Source organism: Rutilus rutilus (genome assembly GCF_951802725.1).
Source record: "Rutilus rutilus genome assembly, chromosome: 17".
Lineage (NCBI taxonomy): Eukaryota > Metazoa > Chordata > Actinopteri > Cypriniformes > Leuciscidae > Rutilus > Rutilus rutilus.
In genome coordinates, this window is record NC_140230.1 from 18,760,933 (window position 1) to 18,780,339 (window position 19,407).

At 37.7% G+C, this 19,407-nt stretch overlaps 2 protein-coding genes across 3 annotated transcripts in view; both read right to left on the minus strand.

Annotated features, from left to right (window-relative positions):
- Positions 1-10,401, minus strand: part of atp8b2 (ATPase phospholipid transporting 8B2) — a 43,977-nt gene extending 33,576 nt beyond the window's left edge. Inside the window, exons 1-2 of one of the 2 annotated variants that reach the window (XM_084384833.1) lie at positions 10,243-10,401; positions 6,287-6,354 (exon numbers count right to left, since the gene is read on the minus strand). In XM_084384833.1, the coding sequence (XP_084240959.1) occupies positions 6,287-6,311 (25 nt within the window). In that variant the 5' untranslated portion in view covers positions 6,312-6,354; positions 10,243-10,401. Of the gene's footprint in view, positions 1-1,572; positions 1,715-6,286; positions 6,355-10,242 lie in introns of those variants that run through there. The other variant, XM_084384832.1, reaches the window with a different exon arrangement.
- Positions 10,402-15,508: 5,107 nt separating this feature from the next.
- Positions 15,509-19,167, minus strand: aqp10a (aquaporin 10a). Its single transcript, XM_084385379.1, has 6 exons — positions 18,969-19,167; positions 17,405-17,531; positions 17,136-17,273; positions 16,873-16,991; positions 16,413-16,630; positions 15,509-16,175 (listed from the first exon to the last, which is right to left on the minus strand). The coding sequence occupies exons 1-6, from the start codon at positions 19,062-19,064 to the stop codon at positions 15,971-15,973; spliced, it is 903 nt and encodes a 300-aa protein (XP_084241505.1). The 5' UTR covers positions 19,065-19,167; the 3' UTR covers positions 15,509-15,970.
- Between the last annotated feature and the right edge of the window lie 240 nt (positions 19,168-19,407).

A 19,407-nucleotide genomic window follows, 5' to 3' on the forward strand; every position in this document is an offset into this window, starting at 1 on the left:
ATGGTGCTATCTGTCTAGTAGTGACTGATAATCAGAACACATCAAGATGTACTTAAAATCCCCAAACAAACAGCAATGTTTGTTCAGTTGTGGTCTGCTTCACAGAATATGAGAGGTCCAGCTCAACTCTAAACCACAACAGCTAAATGCATTTCCAGTTACTTCATTTCACTAACAAAAGTTTACAAAAACATTTCTAACAATTACTACCTTTAGTGAAAAATATAAACTGCATGTGTTGCAACAACAAATCATAAGAGTGAAAATGTTGCTGGCTGTGTTAATCACAAAATACATTTAAACTGGGCGAATATATAAAAAATAAAAATCAGACAGCATGTTGATAAGCAGTTTACACACTCATTTAACATACTGTGAAATAAACTGCTATGATGAGGCATGGGAAAAAAGCAGATGTGAAAGTTTCAAGTCAGTCAAGGTAGAATTTAGTAGGGACGCTAAGGACATTTCCCAATATTCAGCGATACTGAATTGTCCCTAGCAATCATTTTGATAAATATATATATAATATTTATAACCACTGTTGTTGTAATTTTGGAAGCATCTGAAATGGGTCATACCATTGACATTCCTAGAGAAGTCAAAGTAAAAACGTAAGAAATCTGCGCTCTTTCAAGGATGTCCATTTAGTGCATGAACAGAGTTAGACAGGCTAAGTGTTTGAATAGCCTACGTGCACAGTTAAGTTGAACCTCTTTAACTTCAACTTAAATGTTGTTAAACTGAATGTTTGAAGCAAACTGTTAGTTCAAATATCCACAAAATTAAAAAACAACACAGTAAAGGTAAAGTTAAAACTCTGTTAAACTGCCTCCTTGTCATCTTTACCTTTAACTTGTAACATTACAGAACTGATTAATTGATGTCAAGACTAAAAACCTTAATGTCAATCCCTGAATAAAGTTTTTTTCCCCTGCTTTTATGTCCCCACCAATGTCCAAATCAAACCTACATCCTTGAAGTCAGTCAATTAAATATTGTGAGATACTGTATATCATGTGACCAATCTTGAGACATTAACTTTCAATGTAGAAATTAGGTTATGCAATCATCTCAATAACACTCGATAACAAGCCCTTTATAAAGGCTGACTAATACTATTCACATTTAAAATGATTGGAGATGCAGTAAATATACTGAGATATTTGTGAGTGTTGACAGGGGAAAGCATGATGGATATGATCACAAGGTCATGGGACATACGCACACAAACATACGCACACAAACATACACACACGTGCGCTGGATATGGATACTGGATATTGGCTTGATTTTGTGAAACAATCATTAGGGTGAAATAATGAATGAATAAACACACTTATGGGAGAACACTATGTTTTTTTTATTTACATGACAGGGAAGTGTTCAAGGAGGATGAAACATTGATCAAATAATAAAAATACATTTTAAATTATTGATTTAAAGTTTAAATGACCTCTATTTCACTATGAATATAATGTTATATATTTAGAACAATAATAAAAAAACAAAACAGCTAGACTTAATTCAGATCATCTGTGGTAAACAAATGACAACGCAAAGCAAAGGTACCTGCTCCGTTTCTTATTTTTGTCGTGTTGGTTAATCCCTCTTTCTTCCTTTTTAGAGGGAGAATGATTGGAAACCACTTCTCTGGGATGTCTTTCGGGATAGTCATGTTGTCCCACCGTTGTTTCATTTACATAGCTCTGCGCAGTGTGCGCACGCAGCGATAGGACTTCACACCAGCGGAGCGACGGAGAAACGCGCGCGCGGCAGCTGCAGACCGGCGCCGAATGACGAGTGGTGAGTGGAACACATCAAATTACAGACGCGGCGGGAAATTACAGCTCTCTCCCTCTCTCTTTTGATTTGCCGCAGAGTCGTCGTTGAGGTCATTCGATGTGAACCAGAATCGATTACACTTTCTCAAAACGAATAATATACGACTGCTATTTTAGCCTACGTGCAGTTCAAATTGAGTAACTTTCTGTGTTTCAGATATGCTTGGCTTGTATGATTTTTTTTTTTAATTAAATGTTATAGTCTAATAAATTAAAATGGCTTTAAACTCCTACATAAGCAAACATTAATTGGCAAACAACTAAAAACCTCTAAAATATCGATTTTTGACTGGGCTGACGCTGACGACGACATAACATTCTCACCGGACTATGTCAAAACACTGGCGCCACTAGAACTACGACGTTGTTTTTATATGACATAATCAGAAAGCCCTTCTATTGGCCAAGGATGTGGCCAATACCAACCGGCTGATGAGGTTGCCGGGGCAACTTACACTGCAGAGCTGAGAAAGATGTAAAACAAGAGGAGCCAGCGAGCATATTACTGGCTCCTCTGGCAATGAAATATCCAAATAGTAATCAGATTCAGAGCCAAAATGGCTCCAGATAAATAGGCAGTGGCATACCAGGGCAAAGAGGGGGTAAGAAGGGGTGGCACTGCGGAAGACATCTGGACCAGTCAGGTGTCTGTGCACGTGCTATGCCTGTATGTAGCTCAGAGTGTGTGGAGAGAGGGGGAGTCTCGTGCCAAGGAAGGAACCCTCCCAACTCACGTGTACGTATTTAACTTTTGATGTTGCTGCACCACAGTAAAAACAAGATCCAAGCTTTGGAACAATATCACACCCATGCAGGGCTGTAGGCAGGGTTTTATAATCACAGAGGTCCCAAATTTGAGCTAGTTAGGGGGGTACAAGGACATGCACCCCCGAGAAAAATGTGATTTCTCTGATCTACATGTGCATTTTAAGACGTTTGAACTTTGAAGGCCAAAAAATTGCATAGCAATAGCTTTAAAACCATGTCAGTGGGCAGCAGATTATATGTCAATACCTGCTCTCTCCTCATCTCCATCACTCTTTGTTTTTCTCTCAGTCTCCTTATCCTGCCCTGTCTCTTTCCCTCCTAAAGCTGAGCTTTGACTGGTCTTTTCATTTTCATCTGTGTCAGTGAAGGCAGTAAACATAGGATCAGCTGATGATATTTATGTTTTGTGAATCATTTTCTTAGATAAGTGAATTAACAAGAAGGCTACCAGGAAAGCTAGGTATATAAGTTTATAAAATGTATTCACAATATGTACACATTCATTATTAATCTTATATGCCTAACATGATGAAATTGCTTTAATGTTTCTTGTCCCCTCACATTGACAGTTGCTATACATTACATGAACCATGTAAATTACATACTGTAGGCCTATTTTCAATAAAAAAATTGCGAAATTGGACAAAAGTTTATTAGTTTGCCTGATTATTTTTGTCGGTTGTTTAACATTTCTATCCTAAAACAGCTGTCAAATATTGAATGTTTGGTTTAGCTGCTTAAAACCTATTAGCCTACTTGTAGCTTCGAGCTGCACTGGAATTCACACTCAGCAGCTTCTGGGAACATATAGCCTGCCTACTTTGATTTGATTGGTCATCTCAAATATTTTGACATAGGTGAGCGGTGTTAGTCCGCTGAAACAGCTCAGATGAGAAGATATTGGTGCTGTGCAATATCTTTGCAGCACTTCATTAGGCAATTATTTTACAATTTATTAAATACAGCTCAGAAAAAATACAGAGGTCCGGACCTCTGTGACCTCATAGCAGGCTACAGCCATGCACCCATGGCTAACCATTCACACACACAAAAAAAAAAAATTATAAAAGTGTTTGTGCTAATATCCGAAATTGCCTCTTAAACTTACTAACTTAAAGGGGTCCTTGATTATGATTTCATTTTTTTTACTTTAATTAGTGTGTAATATTGCTGTTTGAGCAAAAACAACATCTGCAAAGTTATGATGCTCAAAGTTTTAAAGGGAGATATTTTCTTTTACAGAAATCAATTAAGGACTACAACCAACGATGTAGTGCAGGGACTACAATGAGCTTTTTCCATGGTTGGTGACATCACAAACCTTAAAATTTACATAAACCATGCCCCCAGGAACACACAACAATGGGGCATGTTGGCAGGGTTCCCACAGATCCTTAAAAAGTCTTAAATTAGAATTTTAAAATGCAATAAACCAGCCATGGTACCAGTACAAAAACACAATCAATAAAATCATCTAATTATGATATAATTAACAGACTATATAGACTAATTAACAACAAAACTTTGAAAATATAGATATCTATTTTTGTCAATATTGCACACTAATGTACAGTATTAATTTAATAATAATAATAATAATAATAATAATAATTTGTTACATTTATATAGCGCTTTTCTAGGTACTCAAAGCGCTTTACATGAAAGGGGGAATCTCCTCAACCACCACCAATGTGCAGCATCCACCTGGATGATGCGACGGCAGCCATATTGCGCCAGAACACCCACCACACACCAGCTTACTGGTGGAGAGGAGACAGTGATGATGCCAATCAGTATGGGGATGATTAGGAGGCCATGATGGACAGAGGCGAAGGGGCAAATTTGGCCAGGATGCCGGGGTTACACCCCTACTCTTTTTCGAAGGACATCCTGGGATTTTTAATGACCACAGAGAGTCAGGACCTCGGTTTAACGTCTCATCCGAAGGACGGTGCTCCAGCAACCTGGTTTTCTCAGGAAGTCTCCCATCCAGGTACTAACCAGGCTCAGCCCTGCTTAGCTTCAGTGAGCAACCAGTCAATACTACTGGCTACAGGGTGATATGGCTGCTGGCGGCCAATTTAGATTTCTTCAGGTCTTAAAAAGCCTTAAATTTGACTTTAAAAAGTGTGCAGCAAGCCAGCAACCCTGTGTTGGGGCGCTTTAGAGAAGAGGAAGAGTTGTTGTCGCTGTATTTTTACTCACCGGAAAAGGTTTGTCCTAAGGCTGACAAACTTTTTTTTAACACTGTTCCTGAACTTTATAACCTCAAGTACGTTTGTCTGTGGGAACATTTTACAGGGAACAGTTTCCAGAAGAGAGTACAGTGCAGGCTATATGCACAAAGGCTTCTCCTGAAAGACGTAGTCGTTCCCATTTTGTCGGGACAATCTGTTGTTTATGGATCACAACTTGTAAGTGTGTCGTATTTTTTGTAGTTGTGTTTTCTATTAACAGTTCCAATTATAAGCTTTATGTAGTTGCTATGACAGCTATGATGTAAATGAAGGGCAAAACTTTGCCTCCGCTAGCTTGCTAACTAACATTACAGTATTGATGTAGTGTTTACTTTAGCTTTTGTAACTGTTGTAGACTGTTCAACGCCCCTTAGGAAAATGATCCATGATTTTGTGATCGATTACTGTTTGTATTACCACAGTTTTCCGACAAATATGATTAAATGTTGGATAACATCGTATAAGAAAATCACAAAAAAAAAACATACCACTCTCTGAAACATCCTGTGAAATCTGTGCTTGAAATCCGTTCAGCACAATCCTCTTTTTCGTTAACACTGTCAGGGTCTGAATTGGGCTCGAAATGGTTTGAAATCGACGCCATCGTTAATATTTACATCTGAGTAGAGCTCGCAGTTATGAAGGGGCTTGACATTTCCTGAACACGCGCTAAGCGCTGCCAATCACAACACACTGGACCAGCTAACCAATCATAGCACATTTCGCATTTCGGAAGGAGGGGCTTCATCGAAAATGACACATTCAACCAGACTGAGGAGAGAGGAGCTGTAATAATGTAAAATATGTAAAAAATTATGCTTTTTTTGAACAATCAAGCATGAAAACATATACATTTGCTTACCACAGTTCTAAAAAGAACCATTTTTTTTTAGGGTAAAGAACATTTTAATAATCTAAAAAGAAGCTTTTTCCACCATAAGGAACATTTTGTGCTATGAAAAAGGTCCATTGATTTTAGCAGGTTCTTCATGGAATTCATCATTTTGAAGAGTGTAATTTATGAAGATATTTCATATCTTACTACTGAGAAATCAAAGAGGCTAACTTTTGTAAGCATCATTGCTCGAGCTGAGCAACCTATTGCTCTGAGAAAACAACTATTTTATGATTTTGTATGCTTTGTACAGAAGTATGTGAAAAAAATGTATAAACATGAAGGTCCGCTCCTAATGTAGCCATTAGTGGGGCGTAAGCAGATTGTCTAAAAGTGTACAAATGAGGTTGTACGAATTCATTCGAATTAGTCAACAATTCATCGAAATGTTAAATAGTTAGGCTTCAGAGTGCCATGAGAGTGAAGACTGAGCTGATTTGAAGATTGAGCCCTTGAGTTGTGTGTATTTTAAATTCAGAGCACAAAATGGTAATTAAATTTAAAAGTGTGTGTGTGTTTAGGGAGAGTAGCTAATTGTTTACCTGGGGGAGGTCTCTTTCTGAACATTTCCACACCTCTGAAATTCTGCCGCTCCGTCCCATGGGAAAATCTACACCGACATGCAAACACACACACACACACACACACACACACACACACACACAACACACACACACACACACACCGAGAGAGAGAGAGAGAGAACCACAATGTCAACAGGATTTCAAGGGTAAAACAGGGGACGTACCAACAGTTTACGCTCACTCAGGAGTTCAACGACATTTAATCCTTGACAACGACAGTATGCAGATCAGTCAGCTAAAACTAAGCCACTGCTAATGAACCTGTCGCCGTAATCTCAATGCTTAACTTTTGGAAAACCTAGAAATGTTTTGTCCATATATATTTTAATCATGATAATATTAAGATAACTGATAGGACAACTGTTTAAGGTGGTTACACGTACACATTAGTAATAAAAATAAAAGCTGGAAACATCAGCACTGTTATTAAGACTAAATGCTAATGCTAAGTGATAGAAGTGGTCTGGTTAGGTTTGTTCCAGAAACACATTGATGTCTGTGGGTCTGGTTACCAATAAATTTCTCTCTGAAGACGCCACATGCTGTCTGCATTCTGTCTCCTATGCCTGACGCACAGGGAATATAGAGGCAGACATCGCCTCACTCAATTGTTTAGACATTTTATACAATGGGAGGTTGAAATGCTCTTTTCTATATTAGTGTGATTCTTTTATTCAATAAAACAAATGATGAAAAAACAGGTTCATGAATGCAGATGATACGACTTAAACCTCAACAGATAACAGAAAGTAATGTTATACTCTGCAGTGTTATATCACAGAATTAGACACATGCAGTTTTGCCCAATTCTGCATTTTTATGGAATAGTTTATAATCTATCACATAGTTTTCCATACAGGGACCTGGTTTAATATGAATGTTCAATATATATGCATCATATATCTGTTTTTCTTACTGTATCTGCCAATATTGTATATTGAAATTGTTCTGCCAATGCTAAGATTTAGAATCACTAGCACCAATTTAAAGGGGTAGCAATTAATCTTACCAGCATCGCAGGGGTCTTTCCTTTATTATGAAAAGTTAAGGCCCCGATATACTTTAAGCGAAATCGGAGAAAGAAAAAGTTCGGAAAAGTTCGCCACGGCTGGTAAACACCTTTGTACTACCATTGGTCCGTTGCAATTTAGTAAATAGGTAGCAGTGCACAGCTGTGCCTTCTTTCTCTCTGGGTTATAAATAAAAAATAAACATGACGTGACTTTATTGGAGTGCCGTAGAGCTTGTGCAAACATATCCATGTTGCTACGATCAGATGCTTTTTTTAAAATGCTTGCTGTTTTCTCAATTTTGTTTCGTGTTTATTTTGTTACCGAGAGAAAAGCGTGCAGCACATTTTACATTCATCGAACGCCGCTCTCAGCAGTGTGGGCGGCTTCAGACGTTTGATAACAGTGTATTTCGAACTTCATTTTACCCCTAAATTAAGAACGAAAAAGAACTTCGCTGTGGGTATATCAGAGATTTTATGTTCTCAAATTCAAACAGTATTATCTTTTCTATAGAAGGTCCCCAATTAATATTTAGCCTATCTTTCATACTGTATTAAAATGTTTTACCAAAGCGTATAGATTTATAATATCATCCATAACGTGAAAATAATTAGTGGCTTATCTGTTTTGGACAGAATTTTAATATCACATGCCTGTGGTTTAGTAACATGCCTTTTCTCAAACACAGCAATGCATTGGTTTCAGTGCTTTTATCCATGATCATCATACGCACATAAGGGCATTTTGACTTTCCCTGAAGGAAATTTTAGTCATCATTACAGGCTTGCAAATATTGACTTTTATATTTCCTTAACCAACAGAGGTCATCGAAGAGATATTTTTCTGTCTCTGAGCTGTCCTCATGACACAACTGACAATGATCTGTTGCTTTGAATACCCACAATAAAGATATGATTTCATTTTATGTAGATAATCAAAGCAGACTGTTCGAGAGCGTGGGAAGGGTTGGGTAGGAGGAGGCCACCCCTGGGTTGAGAACAGAAAAACATAAATGCTGCTGCAGGTAAAAATATTCTCACAAAAAATAACAAATCCAAAGACGATAGAATCCAAAGATGCAAAGAATGCACAGTATAAAGTAACTGAAGGTTAACTCAGGTGAGATGGAATATTTCTGTCTATGCACACACACTCACATGGACAGACAAGCTGGTACACATGTGTGTCAGCTATGATTAGAGTCTATTACCATGTATCTGACTGGAGGCTTACACACCAGCAGGTCAAAACCAATGACCCACAACACAGACACACACACACTGATGCGCACAAAGCTACTTAAGGACAAACCCCAAAAACAGGCTGCTTTTGACACTAAACATCCCAGATCTGGAAGCCATGCTGAATATAAACAGTCGGAGAAGTACACTTCTTCAGACTGACAACAGACTGCAGTGGTGTAAAGGAAGTCATTTGACTCAGCATCTCTAATAAGCATCATGTAGCACAGAATGATTCTCTCACATTATGTTACGTGCATGGATAAAGAATACAGTCTGTCACACAATGCAAACCAGACTGAATAATCAGAGAGGGCACTTGCATTTTAATCGTGAGGAATATTTTTATATTTATTTGTGGTCATGTAAGGCTGAACATGTCAGCTTTTTAGTTTTAATTTACAATGAACATACTATGTGTAGCACATTTTAATTTACATCCTTTGTATTTTGCTCCTGTACACGTTAATCTTGTTTATTTTCCAATAATTCTTCTGCCCTCATTGGCTTCCCATCTGTTTTTCCTCATTTCTATCTCCATTTTTCATGCTTACTGCCTCAAAAGGTCAAACAGGAAATCACCATTAAACCAGAACCACAATAATGATACAGAAAATAATGGGTCTGCTCTCTCACTCTCTATTCATAGACACACAAACAGATGTGGCCAAATGCATATAATTATATTAATAATTATTACAGTTACATATCGGTCTATATAATTGATCATGCCCCTGCTGTTCATATGCTTTCCTTCACTAGGGAATTATAACATTAGTGGTTTAAGCACCACAAAACATTTCTTGGCTGTCAGTCAGAATTTTACCCTCAAAGGAATTTCAAGAACTAGCTTAAATCCTCGGTTCAATTAAGTTTACAAGTTACTTGCAAATACCTAACCTGAAAATTCTGAACCTAACGAGAAACAATCTGTTATAGTCTGAAACAGTCTGATACTCTTTTTAACACAACGGACAAACACAGCAAATCATTAAGGGTTTTATTCAGGGTTTTCCTGAAGGAAGCTGTGGAGATGATACATAAACATAGAACTTAAATTTCCATGGTAGGCCTAAGTAATACACTTTTAAGCATTAGTTATTATATAATATAATGTTGGGCAATGTTCTTATCAAAAAAGCAGACCTATAATAAACTCGTGATTTAGACCACGTCAATCAATCAATGGTTAATAGGCCTATGTCATAACTTGTAAATCAACATTATATTTGTCAAAGTAACATTTGGAATTTAAGACATGCGCAGCTCAAAAATATTTCAAAGTTGAGATGCAATGTGAACTGAAATTCATAAATTACTGCTTAACGCTCTTCAGAATGAATGGCGTAACTTGGCATAAGTTCATCTGTGAGAATAATTAGGTTAAAGCATTCATTAGGTGGTCATATTGTTTACTACACGTGTGGTACATGGGAAATATACAACAAAATATATCGACAAATGAAGCAGGATGTCACAATGCTTAGAACATCGCTGTGGTGGAGTTTCACAAAGCTATTTTGAGAGTTTAAAAGAGAGAAAACAACGATATTTATGTAAGTTTTTGCTAACTGTTTCCCCAGAAGTCACGCTGTTAGCATGTAGAGCCTATACAGAACTAAAAGTAAAGCTATTATTGGCGGATAAGCAAGGACATTACCTTTATCAGCTCCTCTTGTAAGCAATGCTGATTTCAGACATCTCTGTTGTTCATTTTCTACAGGTATCCCGTCGGGTTAAGGCAACATAGGTTATTTATCGAATGCACGCTATCATTGACGATCAAAACATCCTTGAAAGGTGAAAGTGTATCGGACACGATAGGCCAGCAGCTGCTCATAGTAATAGGATGAGGGAGGCGTGGGTGGAGGGGCGGTGTTTGCATCTGCATCTGCTCTGCTCTTCCCCACTTTCAGTCTTGCACTGTTCAATAATGTTTTCTGTAAAAGCGAAAAAAATGCATGACTGCAAGCATTTTAATTTTGTTATTTAATGTGGTTTTTAAGAATGTTTGTCATACAATTTAAAATGAATGCAGCAGAAATATTCTGTAACTTTTTTCACAGTGCAGCATGGGGGCAGTACCGACTTTTACCATGTGCTCATTGTTTTGGTTTGTCGTGTGCGCCCTCTGCTGGATTCTTCATTCAGTGCACGATGGCCGAGTAGGGGGAGGCTGCAGACCATGAGACGTATACGCCCCAGGCAGTTTTACGCCCCTGTTGTTCGTTATGCGTCCAGTAGGGGGAGGCTGTACAGCGACACGAATTGAGGTATGTCAAATAATCTGCTGAAGTTATTGTTGTTTAGCAATGATGCAACATTTATTATTTATAAATGATTAGCTAGATAGAGCTAGGGTAGGTAGATATCAATTAATTTCTATATATCAATGGATGGGTCTATAATTTTTTTTTCGAGAGACAAAAAGCTCTGGACGGTCAGGTTGATTTTCTGTCTGGCTTAACCTTAGCTAACCACGTGTAGGTTTAGCTGCCCTAGTCTTCTCTTCTCTTCTCACTCAAAATTAATTTTATTTTTAATTTTATTTTGTTGCCTGTCTTTAGCTTGCGTGAGATGGCCTCTTCTGGAAAGACTCTGTTTACTCATTGCATTAAAACATACTCCACATGGTTTCTAGGGCAACATTACAGTAGATATTGGAAATATGTTAACTTATTTTTATTTTTTTACAGTCTGGTGTATAAAATACACATTTATAATAGGCATATATGTATGTAAATCTCTCTCTAAGTAAAGAGTTGAACTGCACACTCACTCAAATATTTTGATTATTTCCAACGTCATACATGATAAAACCCACATTAAAAACTTTTCCCATATGGTTTGAATGTAGATTCTGGTTTGAGTTGTTTCTTATAAATGAGATTATGTAATTATCTAATTTATATCTTAATATAAATTTTTCTTAAAATAGCTGGCCAAACAATTTGAAACCACAAACATAAAAAACATCAGTTAATTCTTCTCTGTGAAATAGTGAAATGTACTGTATAAGCATTTCACAAATTTCTTTGTACACAAATTATATAAAACTATACTGTCAGTACACTATAGTTATACAAATAAACTAAATCATTCAAAGGGATGTAAACCGATAGAAAAAAAGATTAGGCTTAGAAGGTAATAGGGAACATTCATATCACATTTGGCTGGTTTAAAGTACTTCTTCCTGCCTCTATTAATGCTCATGGGTAGCCTAAATGGGTTCCATTCAGACCTTAACATTAAGTATTTTACTGTTATATGTCAACAAGATTCAACAAGACATTTTCACCTGGCTATATCCAATGTTTAGACCTGTTGTGGTATTTATGCAAATTAGCACATACATAGTTAGATTATGCACCGTTTGTCCATGTTAACAAACAATAAAAAAAAAACTTGTAATACATTTTTTGTTTGTCTTGATGTAAGTAATCAACTCAGTAATTTTCATGGTGATATCTAAAGGTTATTTGTACCCTATTCAAGTAAGAAAAAGAATGAATATGCTATATTTGGGTCTTTTTCGAAAATTTGCCCTAATGGGATTCTTCTGGGCTTTTTTTTTTCCTTACTCAGGACATATTGAGGATACAAAATCAGTTGAGTTTGCTTCTGTTGCAATTTGTTCAAGGTTGACCCCCATTTTGGCTTAAAATGACTGGACTATAATGAGTTAACAAGCGAAACAGGACAACCAACACTAGACAAAAAAAGGAAATCCAGAGCACAGTTAGTATGAAGGCCCACTGTGGAACCAATGGTGGGAGGAGCCAGGGCAGAGTTAGCGGTCTGGCAACCAGCGGTGGAGCCGAGAGATCTGGAGACCTGGGTGGATCCAAGAGACTGGAGGGACCGGGCCAGGGAGCCAGGGCGCCGGAGGATCAAGGCGGAGTGAACAAGGACCCAGGAGGAGCCAGAAAGAAGGTGGAGCCAGACAGAGCTGAAAAGGGTGGAGAGTGAAGCACAGCGGAAGGCTTGGAAGTCCGTGGCACAGACAGAGCGATGTCCGACCAAGGTGGAGCTGATGGGACGAGGAAGCACCGTGTAGCCGAGGGGATGATAGTCCCAGGGGGAGCCACCCCTTGGCTGAGCTGGCGAATCTGAAGCCCAAGGCGTCATTAGCAGTAATGAAAGCTTTGAGCTGGGTAGGACCAGCGGTGAAGAAAGAGACTTAAAGAAGGACAGATGATTGAGATCCGGACTGGACTGGTGGGGATGAAGAAGAGGAAGACTTGGGTCTGTGCAGAACCAGTGGAAACAAGGATATCTGGATGCCGGACGGAACCAGTGGAGGAGTAAGGGCCCGTGCACAGGAAGTGATCAGCAAATCGATCTGTCCAAACTGCGACAAACTGAATTTAAATGCTGGAGTTTCCCATAGGCATCAATAAAACCTGTTACACACCAAGCCGACGATCGGCCTTCGGACTTTAAGCATCTGCCGACTTAGTTTTTTCAGTGTGTTCCGCACCGTTGGCTCTAGTCGGACGCTGTCTGGGTTTTTTGGGCTAATTCAGCATGTAGAATCTGCATCGGGCCATCAGTGAGAGAGAGAGAGAGAACTCTGATTGGCTGTTCAGCTTTGTGAATGAGTCAGTGCACGAGAATAATAGCAAAACAGAGAGCAAAGAAGTCAAAACGGTACAGATAGAAGGCTGTTCTAATTTAAGTGTTCCTGGGCGAATATTTTAATATTAACATGAGCGGAGTGGAATAAAGAAAGTGATCTGCAGATTTGATTTTTAAAATGGTAAGCAAGCTTTGCTTACGGTTTGTGTGTCTGCAGCCTGCAGCATCGGTTTCCCTTTTCGAATGACGAACATAGACAAATATATCTGCAGAAATACTGTCCGTTTACACAACATCGTTTTCAACTAAAAGCAGAAATCTTTTTATGCGTTTTGGCTGTTCATTTACACGACAAGGGGGCCTGAAAAATGCTAACTTTTGAAAAGGTTTTCTAAGTGCAAGATTTGAGAATGATACTGTTATCATCACCGTGTACGAAAACTACTACAACAAAAACGTGAATTTGTGAAAACGGTGACGTCATGTGCATGCGTATTACGTGCTATTGGCCCATAGTATTTATTTACTAAATGACGTCGTCAACTACTGGCCTGCCATGCATAATACAGCGTTTTTAATCATTTTCGCAGATCTGTGTGAATGGTGGATTGTTTTGACAATTAATTGTCTGTATGCGAAAAATGCAAAGAAAAACGTTTCTATTTTCAGAATATTAGTAGTTTTTAGTTGTCGTGTAAACACATCTCAATCGCAAAATCCTTCCAGCGCAATGGAATGTTCGCTCCCTGAAAATCCCACAATGCAGCACAAAAACAAGGGAATATCGGTGCTTACTATGCTCCCTTACCGAAAATGACGTCACAATTCTGAAGTGCGAAACATAAAACGCACGAGCCAACTCAATAAATACAATGACAAGAAGATTTAAAAAGACAAACCATTTTTTACATTTACATCCGCATAAACACACATCGCTAGACAGATATAGTTAACAATCTAGTTAACATTTATAATTGATATTCAGCTTAAATGCAGACCTGGCAACCCTGATACTGATCATTAAAAATTTTTGGCTTTTAATATGGCCTTGGCAATATGGATAAGGACATACATTTTCGAGGATCTCAGAATAGTGTTTAAATACTACTAAATACCACAGGTATTGAGTTGTTATCCAACTTAAGTTTGGGAATGATGACTATAAAACTGTATTGCCACAGAACAAAAGGATGCAGACAGGTAAGAGTTCAAACACAGAGTTTATTGGACAGATACACAACTGAACAGGAATGCAGACTGGTGGTATGATGGATAAATAACAGATACAGGATGACTTGGCTGGCTGTGAACAAATGTCTCTATTTGCAGATGACGGTTCCAGATGCAGACAACAAAAGACAGGTAAGGTACAGGTAATCAGTCTTAAGGTGTACATATAGACAAGACAAGACCAGACAAGGGAGTGCAGGAGACGTGTCTCTTTATAGGGAGTGCTGATGATGAGGTGCAGGTGCTGATGTAATTAGGTGATGGCTGATGGTGTGCAGGTGGGAAACATGAGGGATGCTGGGAAGTGTAGTGCGGTAGAGGTGACAGAGCTGGTGTGGTGACTGGATATGTGACAAGTATGACTGTATAATTGATTTTATATGGTTGTTGTGGAAATTTTGACCCACACATCTGGGCAAATCTGTTACATCTTGTGAGCAAATGCCAGAATTATTAGCCAGTTACTTTAATGTGTTGAGAGAGTGACCCCAAACACTAAGGAAAAGTTAATGGCCGTATACCTCATACGTTTCCTTTCCTCGCTTCCTTTCCTCGCGTCTCAGCTCCACCCCTGTAGGATGCGAGGAAAGGCTGCAAGGAAAAGGCTTTTTTATACATTGCAATACTTGATCACTCGAGCTTCACTTCACCGCGTCATCAGCAGCGCTCAGAGGATCTGCCCTTATGTTGTTGAAGTTTGTTTATTTAAGAAATTCATAATAAATATTAATAAAGCAAGATACCCTGTTGAAATATGAGATATTGAGAAGTATCCCTCGTGTCTCTTTTCAAATCAAACCAAACAGGACCTAAAAAGCTCTATACTGATCAGTAATATTACCAGAACCCTTTATGACAGAAGATTTCTTAAATCCTTGTATTCGTGTGATATGGTTGCAGTTATTATTATTGACACTATTTTTGAGTAGCGAGATCTTTCATTTAGTGCATGGTGAAATAATTTCTCTCATAAAGGGATGTACCATGCCAGTAAAGTGGCCTTGTGAGTACATATAATCAATATACTTATTCCCAAAGTTTAAAAGTCAGATAAATATTTGCTAAATAGGGGCTTCAAACAGGTCCACCCATTTCTCTTCTTTTTTTACTTTTTGTTTGTGAACTTGTTAATGTACACCACATGACATCAGCAAATATGCACACACTCATCCTAATGTATTCCTGTGATGTAATAGACACAACGTTTACGTGCAACATATTGAGTCACTTACATGAGAGAGCACTAGACAACAAACAATATATCTAGATTCCACCATCTTCCAACAAGAGGATCATCTAAAATAACTAATACACTGTACGTACTATATACGAATATTTGAATTCCCATCTGCTGTATGAAACAGTGAACGATTAAGGCGATAGTAATTTTCTACATATAGTTGAAAGAAGTCCCAGTTTAATATTTTAGGGGAAAGGGGGTTTACATTTCCCCCCAGTTTTATGTTGTGGCATTTCCCCATTTTTTATTTACAATATAAAACAGTCCAGAAATAATAGGGAAAAGATGGGAAGCAGGTTCTGGAAATGCTATGAGGCAGATTCAATGGTCCCGCAGGCTTTTAAATAGAAGACATTTTAAGGTATAACTCGTCTTTCTTGCTGTTGTGCTCCATGTCCTTTGTTTGCTCCTTGATCTCCTCAGACTCAGATTCATCCTCGAGCTCAGGCAGATGCCACTGAATGAAGACCAGATAAATGATGGACCCCAGCACGCCCCCCACCAAAGGAGCCACTAATGGAATCCAGAAGAAGTAGTCATAGCACCTGTGAGGGTCAGAAAACAAGAGGGCTTGGGAACACACTTCAGGGCAATGTACTGAGATAATTTGAATAGAACACTGGAGTTAAGCAAGTGAAATACCTGGTAATTTGCTTTATCAGAGGAGAGATAAGTTAAAAGGTAGGAGGTGCAAGGGCATAGATAACAAAACACTTAATCTGATGTTAATAGATCTTTGTATTAATCTAGACTGTTTGTTAATAGGTTAATAAAGTACGCACGTAAAGACTTCTGCGCCCCAGCCTGCTGTGAACGTGAACAGTCGTGGACCAAGGTCACGGGCAGGGTTTATGGCAGCTCCACAGTTAGCCGACATTGACATGGAAATCCCAAGTACAACAGTTGCTACAATGGGTGGAAGCAACGCTTCAGGAGCAGGAGCATTTCTCTTATCATTCAGAGGTAGAATGCACAACATCAGCATGGCTGTGCCAACCACCTACACACAGGCAAACAAGAGAAAGATTATGGTCTAGTCAGAAGACCCAGAATGCTCACAAGATCTATTGATAATTTATTAATGTTTGAAAAAAGTGTCATATATCTTTTTATGTTGTATAACATTTTATTGCGTTAGAGCATTGCTTATTATATCAGATTAGATTCAACTACAATGATGTATTATATCAGTAGTAGTTAACTACAGCGCTCTTGTCTAATCTGATATGGCCTTTTGCCGACCTGATCGAGGAAGTTGGTCTGCACTGATACCACATCAGTTGGGTAAGTTGCAAAGATACTGGCAGTTTCATTAGGACCAAATACAGTCAGAATTCCACCACTGAACTCCATGATGGCATCTGGAGGAGAGGAGGGTTGAGAAATAATCTTTATCCTCTCTTTTTCAAAAACACAAAACTGAAAAAATAGAATGGTGAATTACTGTTAAGATATAGGGTGTATCTTTAAAGAAAGGATGTCTTTATTTCTCTCTTTCTTCTTACCGTGGTAGATGAGATAGACAAGTCCAGAGGCCAGGTAAGCCCCCAATATTTGACCAAGAGAATAGGGTAGCAGCTTTATCCAGGCTAGGTCTCCCAACACACAGAAACTCAGAGACACAGCTGGGTTTAGATGAGCTCCTTCATGAGGGATAGAGAGAGAGGGAAATATATATATATATATTATATTAAAGTCAGTTTGTGTCGATCCAAAAAAAGGGTAATATTACAAATGATTTCTCCTTAACTGCCACAAAACAGCCCAATTTTACCTGATACCGCCCTGCAGAGGTACATGGCAGACATGACGCCAACAGAGAAGGCCATATTAACAGACAGAAACTGTCCTTTAGTTTCTCTGCTGGTTTTCACCTGAGCTGCTGCAGCACAACCAAACAGCTACAGCAGAGAAAAACGAATTACATATTAATAATTTTAGTTGCTTATTTTAGTTGGGTATAAAACAGTTACAGTTGTTATGGTCATGATTGTATGATAGCATTGCTATTTAGCATAAAACACATCAGGGATGTTTTTATGCTCCAGTGTAACTTACAGTACATGCAAAGCCTGATGTTTTGGCTTTTTGAAAGCATTTTTGTTGGTGGAACCCCCCACCCCACCACTAACTGTGTCATAAACACAAGTTACGTCATATTAACTTTTTGTTTATCAAAGTTTTAAAAAACATTTCATGCTGTTATCATGCTGTTGTTCTGATTGTCGGCATGCATAAGCTTGATTACCGGCTGAATTGTGAAGTAATGTTGTAACATTATTGCTATTAGTACTAACCCTGATAGTACTCTTAAATTGACCTTGCACTGGAATATGCACATTACTTGAGATTAAAAGTTTCTGCTAACTTGCACACATTGCTAAATAAACACATTCTCAACATATATAAGCAAAAGCACATGCTCACAGAACCTTGCATTTGTCCATTGTAAAACGTATGCTGAACATGTATGATAGCACAATCATTTTCAACATAAGCCCTTCAAAAAGTACATTGCACATTTTCTTATTCATGTAAATATCACTTTATGAATTCTTAATTAAATTACTAAATTTTATGTTAATATTAACAGAAAATCAAGGAAAATGTTGCAAAATGTATGTAAACAAAATGTGTTTATGGTATTTTCATAACACTTTGTTAACATTAGTTAATGCATGCATTATTATTGAGCAGTATTTCTTTTACAGCATTTATTAGGTTCATGTTATTTTATTTTTTTACAACGTATTACATCATTACATTTTATAAATTAACATTAGTTAATAATTTGCACAAACATGAATTAACAATGAACTATAGTATTTTTTTTTTATAAATTAACATTAAAGGGATACTCCACTTTAAAATGAAAATTCTGTCATCATATACTCACCCTCATGTTGTTTCAAACCTGTATGAATTTCTGGTCTCATTGACTTCCATAGTAGGAAAAAAATATACTATGGAAGTCAATGAGACCAGAAACTGTCTGGTTACTGATATTCTTCTAAATATCTTCCTTTCTGTTCAGCAGAAGAAAGAAATTCATACAGGTTTGAAACAACATGAGGGTGAGTATATGATGACAGAATTTTCATTTTAAAGTGGAGTGACTAATAAATGCTGTAAATGTTATTCGTTATCTGATTTTTAATGCATTAACAAATTTTACCATATTGAAAAAATTAATATTTTAATAGTGATAATGAGTTTTAAATTGCAAAATTGAAAACATCTGATATTTCATTAATGAAAAACTTGTGCTAACAAACAATATCTATAAATCAATAACTATGCTCAGTTTGTTTAATAGTGAAAACAATGCAAAAACTTACCAGAAGTACAAAAGTGCCTAAGATCTCTCCCATAACTTGTCGTGCCAGTTCATTTTTCACCTTCATCCTCTTAACTATCTTTTTTACCAGACTCATTTTTAGTATTGGCTTGCAGGTTTTTTGCAAAACTTGCTGTTGCACTGCTATTCAGAGATATCTGACCTCAGTCTGTGTCTATTAGCTCAGCTAACCTTTAAACCCTGTTTTAAATATCCTCGCAAGGTAAAAACATCCCACATAAGGGAGGCAACATCCACATAATACTGAAGCTTGACTGATCTAAACCATGACCCCTTTATAAATCATTAATAATCGTGCAGGATTTAGTGGTCTATGAGTTGCTGCTGTAAAACACTTATCGTGCTTTTCTGTACATCCGATAAACTAATCATTTTGACATTGGAAGATTAGAAATTGGGTAATTCTGCAATTATCTAGC